This window comes from Triturus cristatus, chromosome 5_1 (genome assembly GCF_964204655.1).
Source record: "Triturus cristatus chromosome 5_1, aTriCri1.1, whole genome shotgun sequence".
Lineage (NCBI taxonomy): Eukaryota > Metazoa > Chordata > Amphibia > Caudata > Salamandridae > Triturus > Triturus cristatus.
In genome coordinates this window covers 314,462,646-314,478,454 of record NC_140587.1, presented here as the reverse complement: position 1 = coordinate 314,478,454, position 15,809 = coordinate 314,462,646, and the positions used below count along the sequence as shown (strand labels likewise).

General features: G+C 40.4%; 1 protein-coding gene across 2 annotated transcripts in view; it reads left to right on the top strand.

Annotated features, from left to right (window-relative positions):
• MTBP (MDM2 binding protein) overlaps positions 1-15,809 on the top strand; it is a 236,302-nt gene that overhangs the window by 159,140 nt on the left and 61,353 nt on the right. For both annotated transcript variants that reach the window (XM_085605039.1, XM_085605040.1), the window contains one exon: positions 15,557-15,652. In XM_085605039.1, coding sequence (XP_085461165.1) covers positions 15,557-15,652 — 96 coding nt within the window. The remainder of the gene's footprint in view (positions 1-15,556; positions 15,653-15,809) is intronic.

The window sequence follows — 15,809 nt, the reverse complement described above, 5'->3', positions numbered from 1 at the left end:
TTTCAGGGTAGGAGTTGAGCGGAGCGCCCCATTAGTTTTGAAAATTTTGCGAGGATTCGTCAACCGGTGCCAAAGTTATTCAAAATAGAATTTTCAGATTTCCTATGGAAACACGGTCCTAACTATAACTATCTACTGGCGACCGCCAGTAGATAATATTTGTATATGTATATATGTGCATGAGTATGTGTGTGTGTATATATATTACCTACTGGCGGTCGCCAGTAGGTAGTTATAGTTAGGACCACGTTTCCATAGGAAAACCTCAACATTCTATTTTGAATAACTTTGGCGCCGGTCGACGAATCCTCGCGAATTTCTCAAAATAGGTGGGGCGCTACGCTCCGCTCCTACCCTGAAAGTCTCGGGGGGGATCCGTCAAGCGGGGGCTGAGATAAAAGGGGGGTCCCAAAACGCGTTTTTCCCATGCATTTTTCCATAGGACCTTTAGAACGAGCTACAGCCCGAACGGCTGAACAGAATTACTCAAAATTTGGCAGAGAGGTAGTCCCTAGGTCAAGGAAGTGCCTTTTGTAGGTTTGGTGTAAATCTGTTCAGTAGATTCTGAGAAAATAGCCTTTAAATCAATATATATATCTGAGCCCGCTTACGGTACGCTTACCGTACGCTTACGGTAAGCGTACGGTGGCGTGCGCGAGCGCGATTCTGATTGGCTCTTAGATCTTAGTAAACATTCGAATCGGTCGAAACCAGGAAGCGGCGGCCGCCATTTTGTGTATTTCACTCTGAAAAAAAAGAGTGAAAACAAGGAAAGGGGGCAATGAGGAGAGTTACAGACTCCCTAACATTTGTAAGGGGGTCAAAGAAGGACAGAAAAGTACAAAAAAAACATTTATTGATTTTAAAAAAAATCACGGGGTACGCGTACGGTAAGCTTACGGTAAGCGTACGGTAAAAAAAATAAAAATAAATAAATGAAAAGCAGATTTAAGAGTTTAGATATTAGGGAGCTCTAAAAAGAGCTGTTGTGTTTATGAAGTCATTTTTTTAGTGGTACCTACAAGTAAGTACCGATGCAGAGTCTAAGGTTCAAGAGGAAGACTCTGTTCCCTTCATCATTGAAGTGCACACCATCTCCTCTATAAATGTCTTGCATGTCATAACGCAAGTTGTTGTGGTAAATGGCACCCATACCATAGTCACGGAGGAAAGCAGAAACAGATTTGTTGACGTGCTTTCTTGCTTTGTCAATCTGTGGACAGAAATGATTGGACCAGTTCCATTTTTGCCTTTGGCATATGTTGGAAAACACAAAGGCAGTTTTAGGGAAAAGTGTAAACAGTTGTGCAAAGGTGTCCTTCATAAGCATTTCCAGACCTACCCCAGTCAAAGTGCCTAGGTCATTGCCACCACAGTGCACTATTATGAGGTCAGGGTGTTGGATTTGAATGAAGGATTTCACCAATGGCATCAATTGGTGCCACTTTAACCCTCTCTGACCAATCCATTTAATGTCTACATTTGGCAAAGCAAGGTCTCTCACCATACCTGTTTTCTCTGCAAACTTTTCACTCCAGAAGACATAGCTGTGCCCTACAATCCACACTGTGAACATCTTCAAAGGAGAACTGGATGCACTCAGGAGGTGTCTTTCAGTAGAATGGCAATATGAAAAGAAAGACAGTTTGGAAATGGAGGCATACATATTTTTTTCAAAACAAAAAGAACTGATTGGCTGTTTCATACCATTCTAGAATAAAAACTAGGCTGTATGTGTAAATTAATAGAAGCATGTTTTGTATTGGTAAAAAAAAATGTGTAACCAAAGAACAGTACTATGGATTTGCTGTTAGGTTTGAAAAGTCAAGCACTCTTGCTCTGTGGAATTGAAACATTGTTTGGCGAACTTCTGACCTAACTCAACACAGCAGTGTTCCATGAGCTGTTGCTATGGTAGCAGGCAGAAGTCAAGTTGGGGGAAGGGTACTAGGCAGAAGTCAAGTTGGGGGAAGGGTACTTCTGGAAAAGGGTTGGTTTTCAACCAATAGAAATGTGTGATTACATTTGAAAAAAAGGGGGAAGCACTGAGATTTGAAACTTACAAGTATATGTGTGGAAAAATAGAGGGAAAGTTTGCCATTATCTGGTTCTGCTGAGAGGAGAGAGGTGAACACAACAGAGATCCTGGCTCTGATAATCTGCTGTTTGAGTGTCACATTTCTTTCACAACTAACTAATTTTAAAGGTGAGTTTACAGTTTGAGAGGGGATGTATGTGGTAACTTAAGAAATGAATAATAGAAATGGAAATTGTTTTTGTTGTAGTTACACATGGTGGTTTCATAATGTGTCAGTCTGTAAAAGTGATTTTCACTTGCCCCGAAAAAAAAAAGAGCAGTAAGTGTGCTTTCAAATTGGCAAAGAAATTTCGTTTTGGGACTAATGTGAAAACATGACTCTGTGTGCAGAGAGGAATTATAGGCAGAGATTTATTGCGTCTTGCTCTGGTGATTTCACAGTTGCATTAGATGGAAAGGGGGAGCGAATTTTTGGGGGATGAAGCAGAGTCTTAGCACACACCCATGTGCTTGCCATGTATAGTCATGCACAGTATTTACAAGCGAGTGGGGTTTTCAGGTTTCAGTCTGTAATGCAAATACATTCAGCATCACTAAGGCTGGTTGCCCTTGCTGGAGTGTAGGCAGTCACCGAGAATACACATGGTGGTGGTCTGAAAAAACAGTTTGGACATGTGCATTTAAATAAATCAAAAAAAGTGGTTTCATAATGTGTCAGTCTGTAAAAGTGATTTTCACTTGCGCCGAAAAAAAAAAGAGCAGTAAGTGTGCTTTCAAATTGGCAAAGAAATTTCGTTTTGGGACTAATGTGAAAACATGACTCTGTGTGCAGAGAGGAATTATAGGCAGAGATTTATTGCGTCTTGCTCTGGTGATTTCACAGTTGCATTAGATGGAAAGGGGGAGCGAATTTTTGGGGGAAGAAGCAGAGTCTTAGCACACACCCATGTGCTTGCCATGTATAGTCATGCACAGTATTTACAAGCGAGTGGGGTTTTCAGGTTTCAGTCTGTAATGCAAATACATTCAGCATCACTAAGGCTGGTTGCCCTTGCTGTAGTGTAGCAGTCTGGACATGGGCTTTTTAAAAAATCTGAAAAGTGGTTTCATAATGTGACAGTTTGTAAAAGTGATTTTCACTTGCCCAAAAAAAAGAGCAGTTAGTGTGCATTCAAATTGGCATAGAAATTTCGTTTTGTGACTATTGTGAAAAGAAATGTAGTAATATATTTAAATACAATAAAGGAATTGTTACAGAGAATCGGTGAGATCTGTACAAATAAAACTTTCGAATTTTATTGGATTACCATTGGAAATTTAATCAAAAAAGAATTTTAAAATTACTATTTGGTCTAAAGGAAATGAAATCAGATGTATTTTGGAGTTATTTGAGATATAATATTGTGATTATACTTCTGAAACAAACATATCAGACGGTATTTTAAAGAAATAAGTATTGGTATTAGATGATATTTTTTTAGAATATTATGCATTTCTATAATGTTAAGTTTAAGTAAAAAAAGAATCAGGGCTTTTTTAATACAATCTTTGTGATTGTTATTTTTTTTTGCCCGCTGTAAAATGATGAATGCAATTGCTTTCACAATTTATAGTGAAATGCAATATATTCTGAAAACAGCAAAAATAAGGCAAAAATATTTTATGGAAAAAAATGTAAATATGTGTACTGTATTATAAAATGTTTTAAAAATATTAATACTTTTTTCTTTTTTTCCAGATAGATATAGAACATTTTCGAAAACTACAAACATTTTTAAAACTATTTTTAAAAAAAACAAATGAATAAATATTTTTTCAGTGAGTATGGTAAGTCAATAATAATAATTGTAGTCTCTCAAGGACCTTGTAATGTGTTTATTGATTTTTAGTGTTTTTAAAAAAAAAAGTACGCGCACCGTACGCGTACGGTAAAAAAAAATAAAAAAAAGTTTTTAAAAACATATGTAAAAAAAAGATGAAAGATAAGGTTGGCTCTTAAAAGAACCGTTGTGTTCATGCAGGGACAGAGGAAAGGAAGCATGGGAAAATTATTCAAAGCGACAAATGTGTTGATCTATTTTGTTGTTCACTAGGGAAACACTGGTCTCCCTATAGCAAATTAGATCTTGACAAAATGTGCATCGAATATCAACCTTCCGAAATCGAGGGTTGATTTCCAGAGGGCCAGCAAAAGGAGATTCTCCCCCCACAGATGAAGGGCTCACCTGACCTGCAGAAGAAGGAGTCAGCCCTGCAGATGATGGTTCAGGCTGAGCTGCTGTGGATGTACTGGCTTGTCTTTCTGAAGAGTTACCTCCAAAAAGATGACCATGTGTCCTTCTGTGTACATCCTGGAGGTGTCTCTTCATGGTGTGATTCCCAAAGGAATACTTCCTGTTAGGATTACCTCTAGAAAGTACACGCTTACACAGCTTACAAGTCACTAAGGGTGCATTTACCTTTTGCTGGCCTTCAGGAAAAGTAAAATAATCCCATACATAAGAGGGCTTTTGTTTCCTCGATCTCTGCCTCAAGACAGTGCTGCTAGTGCTAGCCTCACTCTCAGAAGAGCTCTGCTGTTCTGCCATCGTATCCCAAAGACAAACCAGCTCCTTCTCCCAAGGGATCACAAGCAGAAATGAGGGGAATGGGTGTGGTGTAGGAGAGTTCTAGAACTGAAAGTAGTTTCAACCAATCAAAAGTTGTGTTTCATGAACACATGACCTACCGTACGCTTACGGTACGCTTACGGTACGCTTACGGCAAAAGTGCGCATGCGCGTAAAAAAGACACGCGCTTGCGCGCATGCGCATAACAGTCACTCCCGGCACTTCCGCGTAACGTGCGCGTGTAGCGTACACGCGTACGCGTCCCACGCGGAGTACGCGCGGCTACGCAAATTGCGTAACTATACGCAAGCAGCGTAGGAAAATTACGGACGTTGCGTAAACCGTACGCTTACCGTGAGCTTACGGTACGCGTACTAAAATTTTTTAAAAAAAATAGAAAAAAAGTACTGCAAATAAATTTTACATGTTTATTTTAAAAAATATATAAAAAAAAAACATATTAAAGAATTTTAAAAATTTAATCATAGTCTTTATAAAAGGTAAGAAAATTAAAATAAAAATATGTTAGAAAAAATAGAAGAAAAAAAAAATTAGCATTTAAAAAACCTTGCAAATTCACTGAAAAAACCATGGGTTTCACACACGTTATAGTTAGGAATTAGCATTTAAAAAACCTTGCAAATTCACTGAAAAAACCATGGGTTTCACACACGTTATAGTTAGGAATTAGCATTTAAAAAACCTTAGAAATTCAGTGAAAAAACCATAGGTTTCACACACGTTGTAGTTAGGAATTCGCATTTAAAAAACCTTAGAAATTCAGTGAAAAAACCATAGGTTTCACACATGTTATAGTTAGCTGGACATTTTACTCGTAAAAAAACAATGAAATTCCCCCGTTATAGTTAGTTCAGCTAACTATAACTCGCGCGCCCGCAATGAACTGCTGATGACGTCACATATTACATCACTCATGACATGGTCAGTGACATCACTCATGACATCACTGATGACATCTCAAATGACATCACTGATGACCTCACTGATGACATCATCCTTGTGATAGAGTGGCAGACCTCCTCTTCCCCTAATAAAACCTTTGATACACACATTCAAAAATAGAGACTAAAATTTACAAAACAATGGACATACCAATAACAGTTACAACAACCTCTTCAGTAATTTTAAGATCCACATACACATCCACTCATTCACCAACAGTCCAATACAGTCACTCATACATGTACTCACTTATCATATGTACTCATACACCTATACATCCTGTTACACAATGCCACTCATCCATAGAGTTACTCACACACATAGTCACTCATGCTAACAAAGAATCAAACATACATTTACTTGCATATACAGTTATACACACACCACCACACTTACTTCTACGGAAACTTACACATACTTAGTCTTTTAAACAATCACTTATAGAAACACATACTTATTCATACAAGAACTCTTTCAATCTCTCACTCTCACATATACTCACATATATACACCAATAGTCACATATACTAGTTTAAAACATATGTAGTTACTCATAAAGACACTATTGAGACAGTCATTCACTCAATAACACATCCATGCACACACTCATCCACCCATACAGTCCTGCACACATGCTGTGTTCAACACATACAAACAGTGAGTCACTCATTCATACACCTATGCACTACGTAATACCCCCCACCGAACCATGCAGACACTCAGACTGATACTCAAAAAACCAACTAATAACCTATATAGACACCCATGTAGCTACTCACCAACCCATGCAGCCACTTATACACAAAGTGAGAGACTGATACAGATATATACATATTTAAACATTACTCACTAAAACATGTATTCACTATGATACACTTAATCAGTCAGTTAAACAATCAATTTTTCAAAAACAAATCATCCATTTAGACACTTATATACCCATTTATTCTTCCATCGACCTTGAGATATACATATATAAAACATATTTAATTTTCAGAAAAACACACATTCACTGGATGATGTCATCAGTGATGTCATTTGAGATGTCATCAGTGATGTCATGAGTGATGTCACTGACCATGTCATGAGTGATGTAATATGTGACGTCATCAGCAGTTCATTGCGGGCGCGCGAGTTATAGTTAGCTGAACTAACTATAACGGGGGAATTTCATTGGTTTTTTACGAGTAAAATGTCCAGCTAACTATAACATGTGTGAAACCTATGGTTTTTTCACTGAATTTCTAAGGTTTTTTAAATGCTAATTCCTAACTATAACGTGTGTGAAACCTATGGTTTTTTCACTGAATTTCTAAGGTTTTTTAAATGCTAATTCCTAACTATAACGTGTGTGAAACCCATGGTTTTTTCAGTGAATATATATATATATATATATATATATATATATATATATATATATATATATATATATTCAGGCTCAAAGTCTCACGCTTGCTGCTGCACTCGGGGCAGGTGCTTTTAACCGCTGTTCGTGGGCGTGAGGTCACGATGTTAAATCAGGCTACAAGATGTGAAGCACTCACGGGACAGTTTTCAAGTTGATTTAATGATGCAAATGCATTTCGGCATATCAGCCTTCCTCAGTGCATATCAACTGACGCTTTCACATAATGTCTGTTTAAATACATTAAAGAATGAATTTCATTGGAGGGATATATATTCACAGCAAGTAACGAAGGACTACGATAGTTCAAGGTCCAAATGTCTTTTCCTTAGCTACCATGTCTGTGTGTGCTCGTTTGGATGAAAAACAGATCGTTTTTAACTCTGGATGAGTCTTGTTCTTTCATGGACGATTTCAAAAGCAAATGCAGTTACACTCACATGGTGCATGATTCAGCCCTTCGAAGTTAGTCCGGTTGCGATGTCCCCATATTGCGTGCCATGATGTTGTTGAGTCCCTCGCCTGCCAGAAAAAGAAAGGTTTGGCATCCTGCAGGTTTCCGTATGGATTACTTCAATCCTACAATTTGAATAATTGTCAGCAGCGCTGGTAGGATGTTGCGCCATTCTTTCTTCGGCGGTGCAAGCAGAGTTACATTCAGGCTCAAAGTCTCACGCTTGCTGCTGCACTCGGGGCGGGTGCTTTTAACCGCTGTTCGTGGGCGTGAGGTCACGATGTTAATTCAGGCTACATGATGCGAAGCACTCACGGGACAGTTTTCAAGTTGATTTAATGATGCAAATGCATTTCGGCATACCAGCCTTCCTCAGTGCATATCAACTGACGCTTTCACATAATGTCTGTTTAAATACATTAAAGAATGAATTTCATTGGAGGGAGCACACACAGACATGGTAGCTAAGGAAAAGACATTTGGACCTTGAACTATCGTAGTCCTTCGTTACTTGCTGTGAATATATATCCCTCCAATGAAATTCATTCTTTAATGTATTTAAACAGACATTATGTGAAAGCGTCAGTTGATATGCACTGAGGAAGGCTGATATGCCGAAATGCATTTGCATCATTAAATCAACTTGAAAACTGTCCCGTGAGTGCTTCGCATCTTGTAGCCTGAATATATATATATATATATATATATATATATATATATATATATATTAACGCTCCAAATCCTTTCAATTGCAAAGAATGCAAGCACTCACGGGTGGCGTGGCAACAGGACTTTATTTCCCGAACAAACGCGTTTCGGCGGACTGCCTTCCTCGGTGTTAACGACACACCGGGAAACGCCATATTTTATACATCGTTATCATCACGTGTCATAACATAGACCTAGACAAAGGACAGCAACCAGTGTCGGTGGAAATACAGGCGCCATCTTGTAATGTACCTATGTGCATACATACAATGTAATTTATGCAATATATACAATATATACAATATATACATATACCATCAATACGGGCGGTCCCAGTTTTTTGTAATTAATCCTTACACTTCAATGTTTACTGGGAAAGCTTCTACACCAATTAAGTATATCACTAAAAGATGTCCGCCACACCAACACTGTTAATGATTAAGCCATGATTCAGCCCTTCGAAGTTAGTCCGGTTGCGATGTCCCCATATTGCGTGCCATGATGTTGTTGAGTCCCTCGCCTGCCAGAAAAAGAAAGGTTTGGCATCCTGCAGGTTTCCGTATGGATTACTTCAATCCTACAATTTGAATAATTGTCAGCAGCGCTGGTAGGATGTTGCGCCATTCTTTCTTCGGCGGTGCAAGCAGAGTTACATTCAGGCTCAAAGTCTCACGCTTGCTGCTGCACTCGGGGCGGGTGCTTTTAACCGCTGTTCGTGGGCGTGAGGTCACGATGTTAATTCAGGCTACATGATGCGAAGCACTCACGGGACAGTTTTCAAGTTGATTTAATGATGCAAATGCATTTCGGCATATCAGCCTTCCTCAGTGCATATCAACTGACGCTTTCACATAATGTCTGTTTAAATACATTAAAGAATGAATTTCATTGGAGGGAGCACACACAGACATGGTAGCTAAGGAAAAGACATTTGGACCTTGAACTATCGTAGTCCTTCGTTACTTGCTGTGAATATATATCCCTCCAATGAAATTCATTCTTTAATGTATTTAAACAGACATTATGTGAAAGCGTCAGTTGATATGCACTGAGGAAGGCTGATATGCCGAAATGCATTTGCATCATTAAATCAACTTGAAAACTGTCCCGTGAGTGCTTCGCATCTTGTAGCCTGAATATATATATATATATATATATATATATATATATATATATATATATATATATATATATATATTCACTGAAAAAACCATAGGTTTCACACATGTTATAGTTAGCGGAAATTTTACTGATAAAAAACCAGTGAAATTCCCCCGTTATAGTTAGCGCAGGCAACTATAACTCACGCGACCGCAATCCTCTGCTGATGCTAATACTGTATTTAGACACTTATTTGCCCATGTCTTCTTCCATACATTTTTAGCTATACATATATTACAAATATTTTTTTTTCATAAAGACACATATGTCATCAGCAGAAGATTGCAGTCGCGTGAGTTATAGTTGCCTGCGCTAACTATAACGGGGGAATTTCACTGGTTTTTTATCAGTAAAATTTCCGCTAACTATAACATGTGTGAAACCTATGGTTTTTTCAGTGAATTTGCAAGGTTTTTTAAATGCTAAGTTTTTTTCCCTTATAATAAGCCCTGTACATTTGGTGGCCTTCGGCCACCAAAAGCACAGGGGGTGGGGTAAGTGTGGATAGTGTTTTTTGCCCTTAACATAAGCCCTGTACATTTGGTGGCCTTCGGCCACCAAAAGCACAGGGGGTGGGGTAAGTGTGGATAGTGTTTTTTTTATTTTTATTTTTTTACCGTACGCTTACGGTAAGCGTACGGTAAGCGTACCCCGCGAAATTGCCGAAAAAAAAATAAAACCGTTTTTGCACTTGGGGGATGTTTGGGGACTCCCTCAACATGACTATGTGGGAGGGAGTTGTCAAAACAGCCCCTTTACATGTTTTTGGGCTTGATATTTTAAAAATCACTCTCAGTGCGAGAGACAAAATGGCGGCCGCCGCTTCCTGGTTTCGGCCGATTCAAATGTTTACTAAGATCTAAGAGCCAATCAGAATCGCGCTCGCGCACGCCACCGTACGCTTACCGTAAGCGTACGGTAAGCGTACCGTAAGCTGGCTCAGATATATATATTGATTTAAAGGCTATTTTCTCAGAATCTACTGAACAGATTTACACCAAACCTACAAAAGGCACTTCCTTGACCTAGGGACTACCTCTCTGCCAAATTTTGAGTAATTCTGTTCAGCCGTTCGGGCTGTAGCTCGTTCTAAAGGTCCTATGGAAAAATGCATGGGAAAAACGCGTTTTGGGACCCCCCTTTTATCTCAGCCCCCGCTAGACGGATCCCCCCGAGACTTTCAGGGTAGGAGCGGAGCGTAGCGCCCCACCTATTTTGAAAAATTTGCGAGGATTCGTCGACCGGCGCCAAAGTTATTCAAAATAGAATGTTGAGGTTTTCCTATGGAAACGTGGTCCTAACTATAACTACCTACTGGCTATCGCCAGTAGGTTATTTATATATATATATATATATATATATATATATATATATATATATATATAAATCCAATTAGAACGTTGAAAGCACACTCGGAGTCACGGGTATTACATAAACGGCAGTAGTTTATTCTTCGTGACGCGTTTCGACACAAAAAGTGTCTTGTTCACACGAATACACAGACGTTTTTGCATTGGTTTAAATAAAGTTCATTGAGGTGCTTCTTCCAAAACATAGTGTAAACAAAAAAAGGACTTGATCTATAGGTAGTCGCTTAGGATGTTTTTTATTGACGTACATTTCAGTTATAATAGTTATGCATAGTCATGCCATTGTGAAATCCAGGAACAAATCATATGGCTGGTACTCAGCATGCCAACGGCAGATGGTACTTGTCATATTTGCTGTAGTAAATATGGTTAAAATTCAATAAAGATGGCTTTAAAAAATTACATTGACGTACAATCAAATGGATAAAGTAACTGGTTGCAACATTCAGTTGGTGGATAATTGGTAACCTGCACCAGCTATCCCTTTGTAACTGTGATATTAAGTTAGTGTACATGGACTTCCTCAAGACAGCTACGACCCCGGGTGGGGATGGTCTGCCTGCTGAACTTTACAGGGCTCTTCCAGATAGTATGGTTGACAAATTGCTTCTGATGTACCTGGAGGCCCTGGAGAAGGGAGTGCTCCCTGCATCCATGCGTAAAGCGCTAATACTTAAACCTGGGAAGGACTCTCTGGGCGCAGCCCCTTAGTGTCCTTTGTCATTATTAAATGCGGATCAAAAGATCCTTGGGCAAATACTGGCAAAATGTTTATACCGTCACCTCTCGAAACTGGTCCATCCTGATCTATCTGGATTCAATTCTGCAGAAATACTCTTTGCAACCTACGACAACTGGTGCACGTCGTTCATGCACACTGTCTGTATTATGTTCAATATGCCCTTGCCTTCCTGCATATAGAAAAGGCTTTTGATTCAGTCATCTGGGAGTATATGTGGCTGTTATTTGGCAGAATGGGGCTGGGTCCCAAGTTTATTGCATGGATAAAGCTGCTCTACCCACAACCACTGTCTCAGGTGTGAATGGGATGCCTGGTGTCAGAGGTGATACATCTGCAGCGGGGAACTAGACAGAGATGCCTCCTGTCCCCTCTGCTGTTTGCCCTGGAAATGGAGCCGGTGGCATGCAGGTTATGGTGTTGCATGGTTATGGAATTCAGGTGGGGCAGACCACTCATGTGTCCTTGTATGTGGATGACGCCACAGTGTATTTGTATAGACCATCCATTTTTGCCCCGATCCTGTTAAATGTGATGAGGGAATTTAGTGAGCTCTCTGGCCTTCATGTCAACCAGTCAACATCTACATTGTTCCCACTGGGTCAACTGAAAGGTATGGAGGCTGCCCAGCTACCTGAGTCAGGAATACCTTGGAACACTAACAGGGTTCGCTATCTCAGCATGTTTGTAGCATACGGGGCACAGCAGTGCCACACTTTAAATACTGGGCACTGGATTGTTAATCTTAGACTGTCCATTACATTTTGGAATATACTCCAGTTCTCCAGAATGGGGAAGACTGCCCTAATCAAAATGGCCATGCTGCTCCGGCGCCTTAATTTTTTGCAGGGAACCATGCACAAGATTCCCCGGAATGTCTTTCGGAAGCTGGATAGGATCCTGGTGGACCTATTGTGGGGAGGGAAACGATGCAGGGTTGGACTTGCCACACTTAAGCTGGAATGGGATACAGGAGGTAGTAAAGTACCTAACTTCAAACTGTATTATCTTGCATCGCACTTACAGCATGCTGTACACTGGTTCGATGATGAACCTAATTGGGAGAAATTCCCATTGATCACTACTTTGGGGGAGACCACCTAGCATCCCTATTGCTATATGGCCTTAGAACACCTCGGACAATGCCACACATGCTGCGACTGGTGTGCAGACTCTGGGAGTGGGTAGTGCTCTGCATGGTGCCTTATGTGCTGGAACTGGAGGTGTAGAAAATCTGACCCCTTGCACAAATAGCTTGGACCATGTCCATAACCTGCTGGCGGGGAGGTTTGTCACCTTAGATGATTTATATCTATTGGGCCAGTTTATAATCCCACAGGTAGCAACAGACATTTAGGTTGGGTAGTGGTCGGTTTTCCCACTATCAAATAACAAAGTGGAGAGAAAGAGGAGGAAGCACGGGTGCTCGTTTGTCTCCCCTGGTCATAGATATATATAAACAAAGAGAACGCGCTTAGAGCTGCGCTGTAGGTAACCCATTCAGGGTTATTGAGAATAAGCCTCCTTGGCTGGGAAACCAGTAGGTTTTTTAGAAGAACCTTCACCTGCCAACTAGTTGGTGGCATGCTTCATCATCTGGTTTCCACCCAGGAAGCAGAGTGCCTCCTAGGTGTGCTTTGAGCAGGTTTTTTATTTTTGTGTTGTTTTTTGTGAATAGTGGATACCGTGAGAGTGAAAGGTGAAAACTACCTCTAGGGTACCCAATCCTTTATTATATGGTCCCTGAGGTAGGGTTAAAAGAAAGTTACTTGGACGTGATTGAGACAAGTGGTCTTGGATGTCATCTCAAAGATATGTGAAAAGTGATACGTTTTGTGAGGTGGTCTACATGTTTCAGCTAATAAGTGTCAGATTAAAAGGCTTTTTTCACGACCTGTAGCTCAGAATGAACCCGCTTACGTAAACCATGCACAAACGCTAAGGTGTACATAGGAGTCTAAGGTGCGTGACTTACGGATTTCACCGTCCGAGTTTCTCTACGTAGATCACAAGCGTTTCTCGTGACATAGATCCCGGCAGGAGGCGGAGCCTATTGTCACACTTTCATCAAGGTCGGCTGTCTATGGTTAAAAATAGTAGGTCCTCTCTTCCGGGGTCTCGACGTTTTTCCCAGTATGCCATGATGACGCCAAGGGAAATATGGCTGGGGTTCCTGAATGCCCCATAGCCCACTCAGACACTTCTTGCACTGCTGACATTTGCGGGTCTTCGGAGGCTTATTGCTCATATATACCGGTCCCTGCCTGCTGATAGGCCTATGTTCCCCCTTAAGGTTAACGTGACATGGTATCAGATCAGTGAGTTCCCGATAACAGCTGAAGAATGGACTAGGATACACAGTGGGATTTCGGGAGGTGCCTGCCAACGCACAGTTTAAACTCACTCAATTCAACATAGTACACAATACATAGCTTTCACCCAAGTATCTGCACGAAATACCTCTATAGGAACGCGAGCTGCACTTACTGTGGGCAAACACCGGCAGACTGCTTTCATGTTTTTTGGAGCCATTCGCAGATTGTATGTTTTGTGATGGGGTCCTGGGGCACCTACATAACACTACTGTGTGGGCAATACCTTGAACTAAAATAATTCCTACTGGGGTTGATACCGGCTAAAACAAAATAAAAAAGAAAAATCTCCGGAGGAAATTTGCACTCCTTTGATTGACTGGCCAATTGAATTTTAGTCATTAGATGGCCAAACCGGAAGCCCCCGGCAGCTGAATGGCTCCCGGATATGACGGAATGGGCCGGGGCAGAGGAGGCACACATGAAAAAAGTGAGGCGCGATGATAGACTGATGGATGACCTGTTGGCATGGGGAGCCATGGTACAGGACCTTACTCGTGTGGCCGCTGCTGCCTTTATAGCTGTGGTGAGTGGCAGTGACAAGTGATACTCAAACGTTGTGCTCCCAGATTATATAGCTCTACAGAGAGGTTTAGCTTTGTCCAAACATAAGGGAGCACCCACTATAAGTCAAAACAGTACCCTTTCAGGCATAGAGTGCTGCATAAACTATGCAAAAAAGAAGCAAAGAACTCTGGGTAGTTCCCAAGGTTAGGTGGAGAGTAGCTCTTGTAGAGAGTACCCTGCAACACCAGTGACACTTTGTTTGCTCACCTCAAATGTCTGCTTTTCATTCAAAGTTTTTAAGCATAGTAATAGCACAGTGCCATCCACGCCGAGATAGAAAGGGGCAAAGTCTTTAGCCTCTCTGAAGATCTATAATGATAGCTAAACACGTGTCAGTGGTTGCTTTTATTCATTCCAGGTGGGCTTGCATGGTATTTTACAAATCCAAAGCTGTAATACTGTGCCTGGAATGGTAAAAAGCTTTGGTCATTTTACAGCTCGGCGTGGATGGCACTGTGCTAATCCAGTGCTTAAAGACTTTGCTCCAAAAATGGCAAATGACTTTGTCCCTTTCTATCTCAACCCATGTCATTGGTGATGTAATATGTGAGGTCATAAGCAGTGCATTTTGGGGGTGTAAGTTATAGTTAGCTTGTGTAACTCTAACTGCTGAATTTGTATGGTTTTATACGAATAAAATCTGAGGGTAACAAGAACATCTCTGTAACCTTTGCTTTTTCAGTAAATTTCTAAGGTATTTTTTTAATTCTATTTCGGAACTATAACATCACTGTAACCTTTGTTTTTTTAAATGAAAATATATATATTTCCCTGCTTTTTACCTCGAATCCTAGAGCATTTATTCTGCTTGCACAGTAAAAGTCTGTTCTACAATTTATACGTAGCTTTCTCTCCACATGCTCGTGTGCCGACCTGATAACTCGACAAGCAGAAAAAGTTACTGGCACAGATCTATAAACCTACCTATAGATATTTTTATTGTAAGGTCCCATGCGTTCTGGTTACTTATGATGTAAATGTGAGAAACTTACCTAAGGGCTACTAGGTTGCCCTGTAATACCTGCATGGTAATGACTCTCATAGTAATGAGGCTGCTAATATATAAATACAGTACTGTTATCTCTCTGTACTTGCATGACTTCCATGTTCTTTCTAGCTATATGTATTCTTGTTTTGAATGGTATTTTTGAACTGTTTTTCTTTTTTCAGCGAAAATGCATTCCTGCTTACTCCGGAACTTACACCAAGGAAAGTGAAGCAGTTATCGTTTGAAAAGGCGGCCGGGAGCTATTATCATGGGCTTGAGTATGTTTTGCTCCAGTGTGCTTTGATATGAAAGATCATACGTGCTGATTCTGCTTTTAGACCTGCTACAATAATTCACAGCTCAAGTTTCTGAAAGAGGAGTAGCTCATTCAGACTAGATTTCTAGGTGTGGCTTAGGGGCAGCTTCAGCAATTCA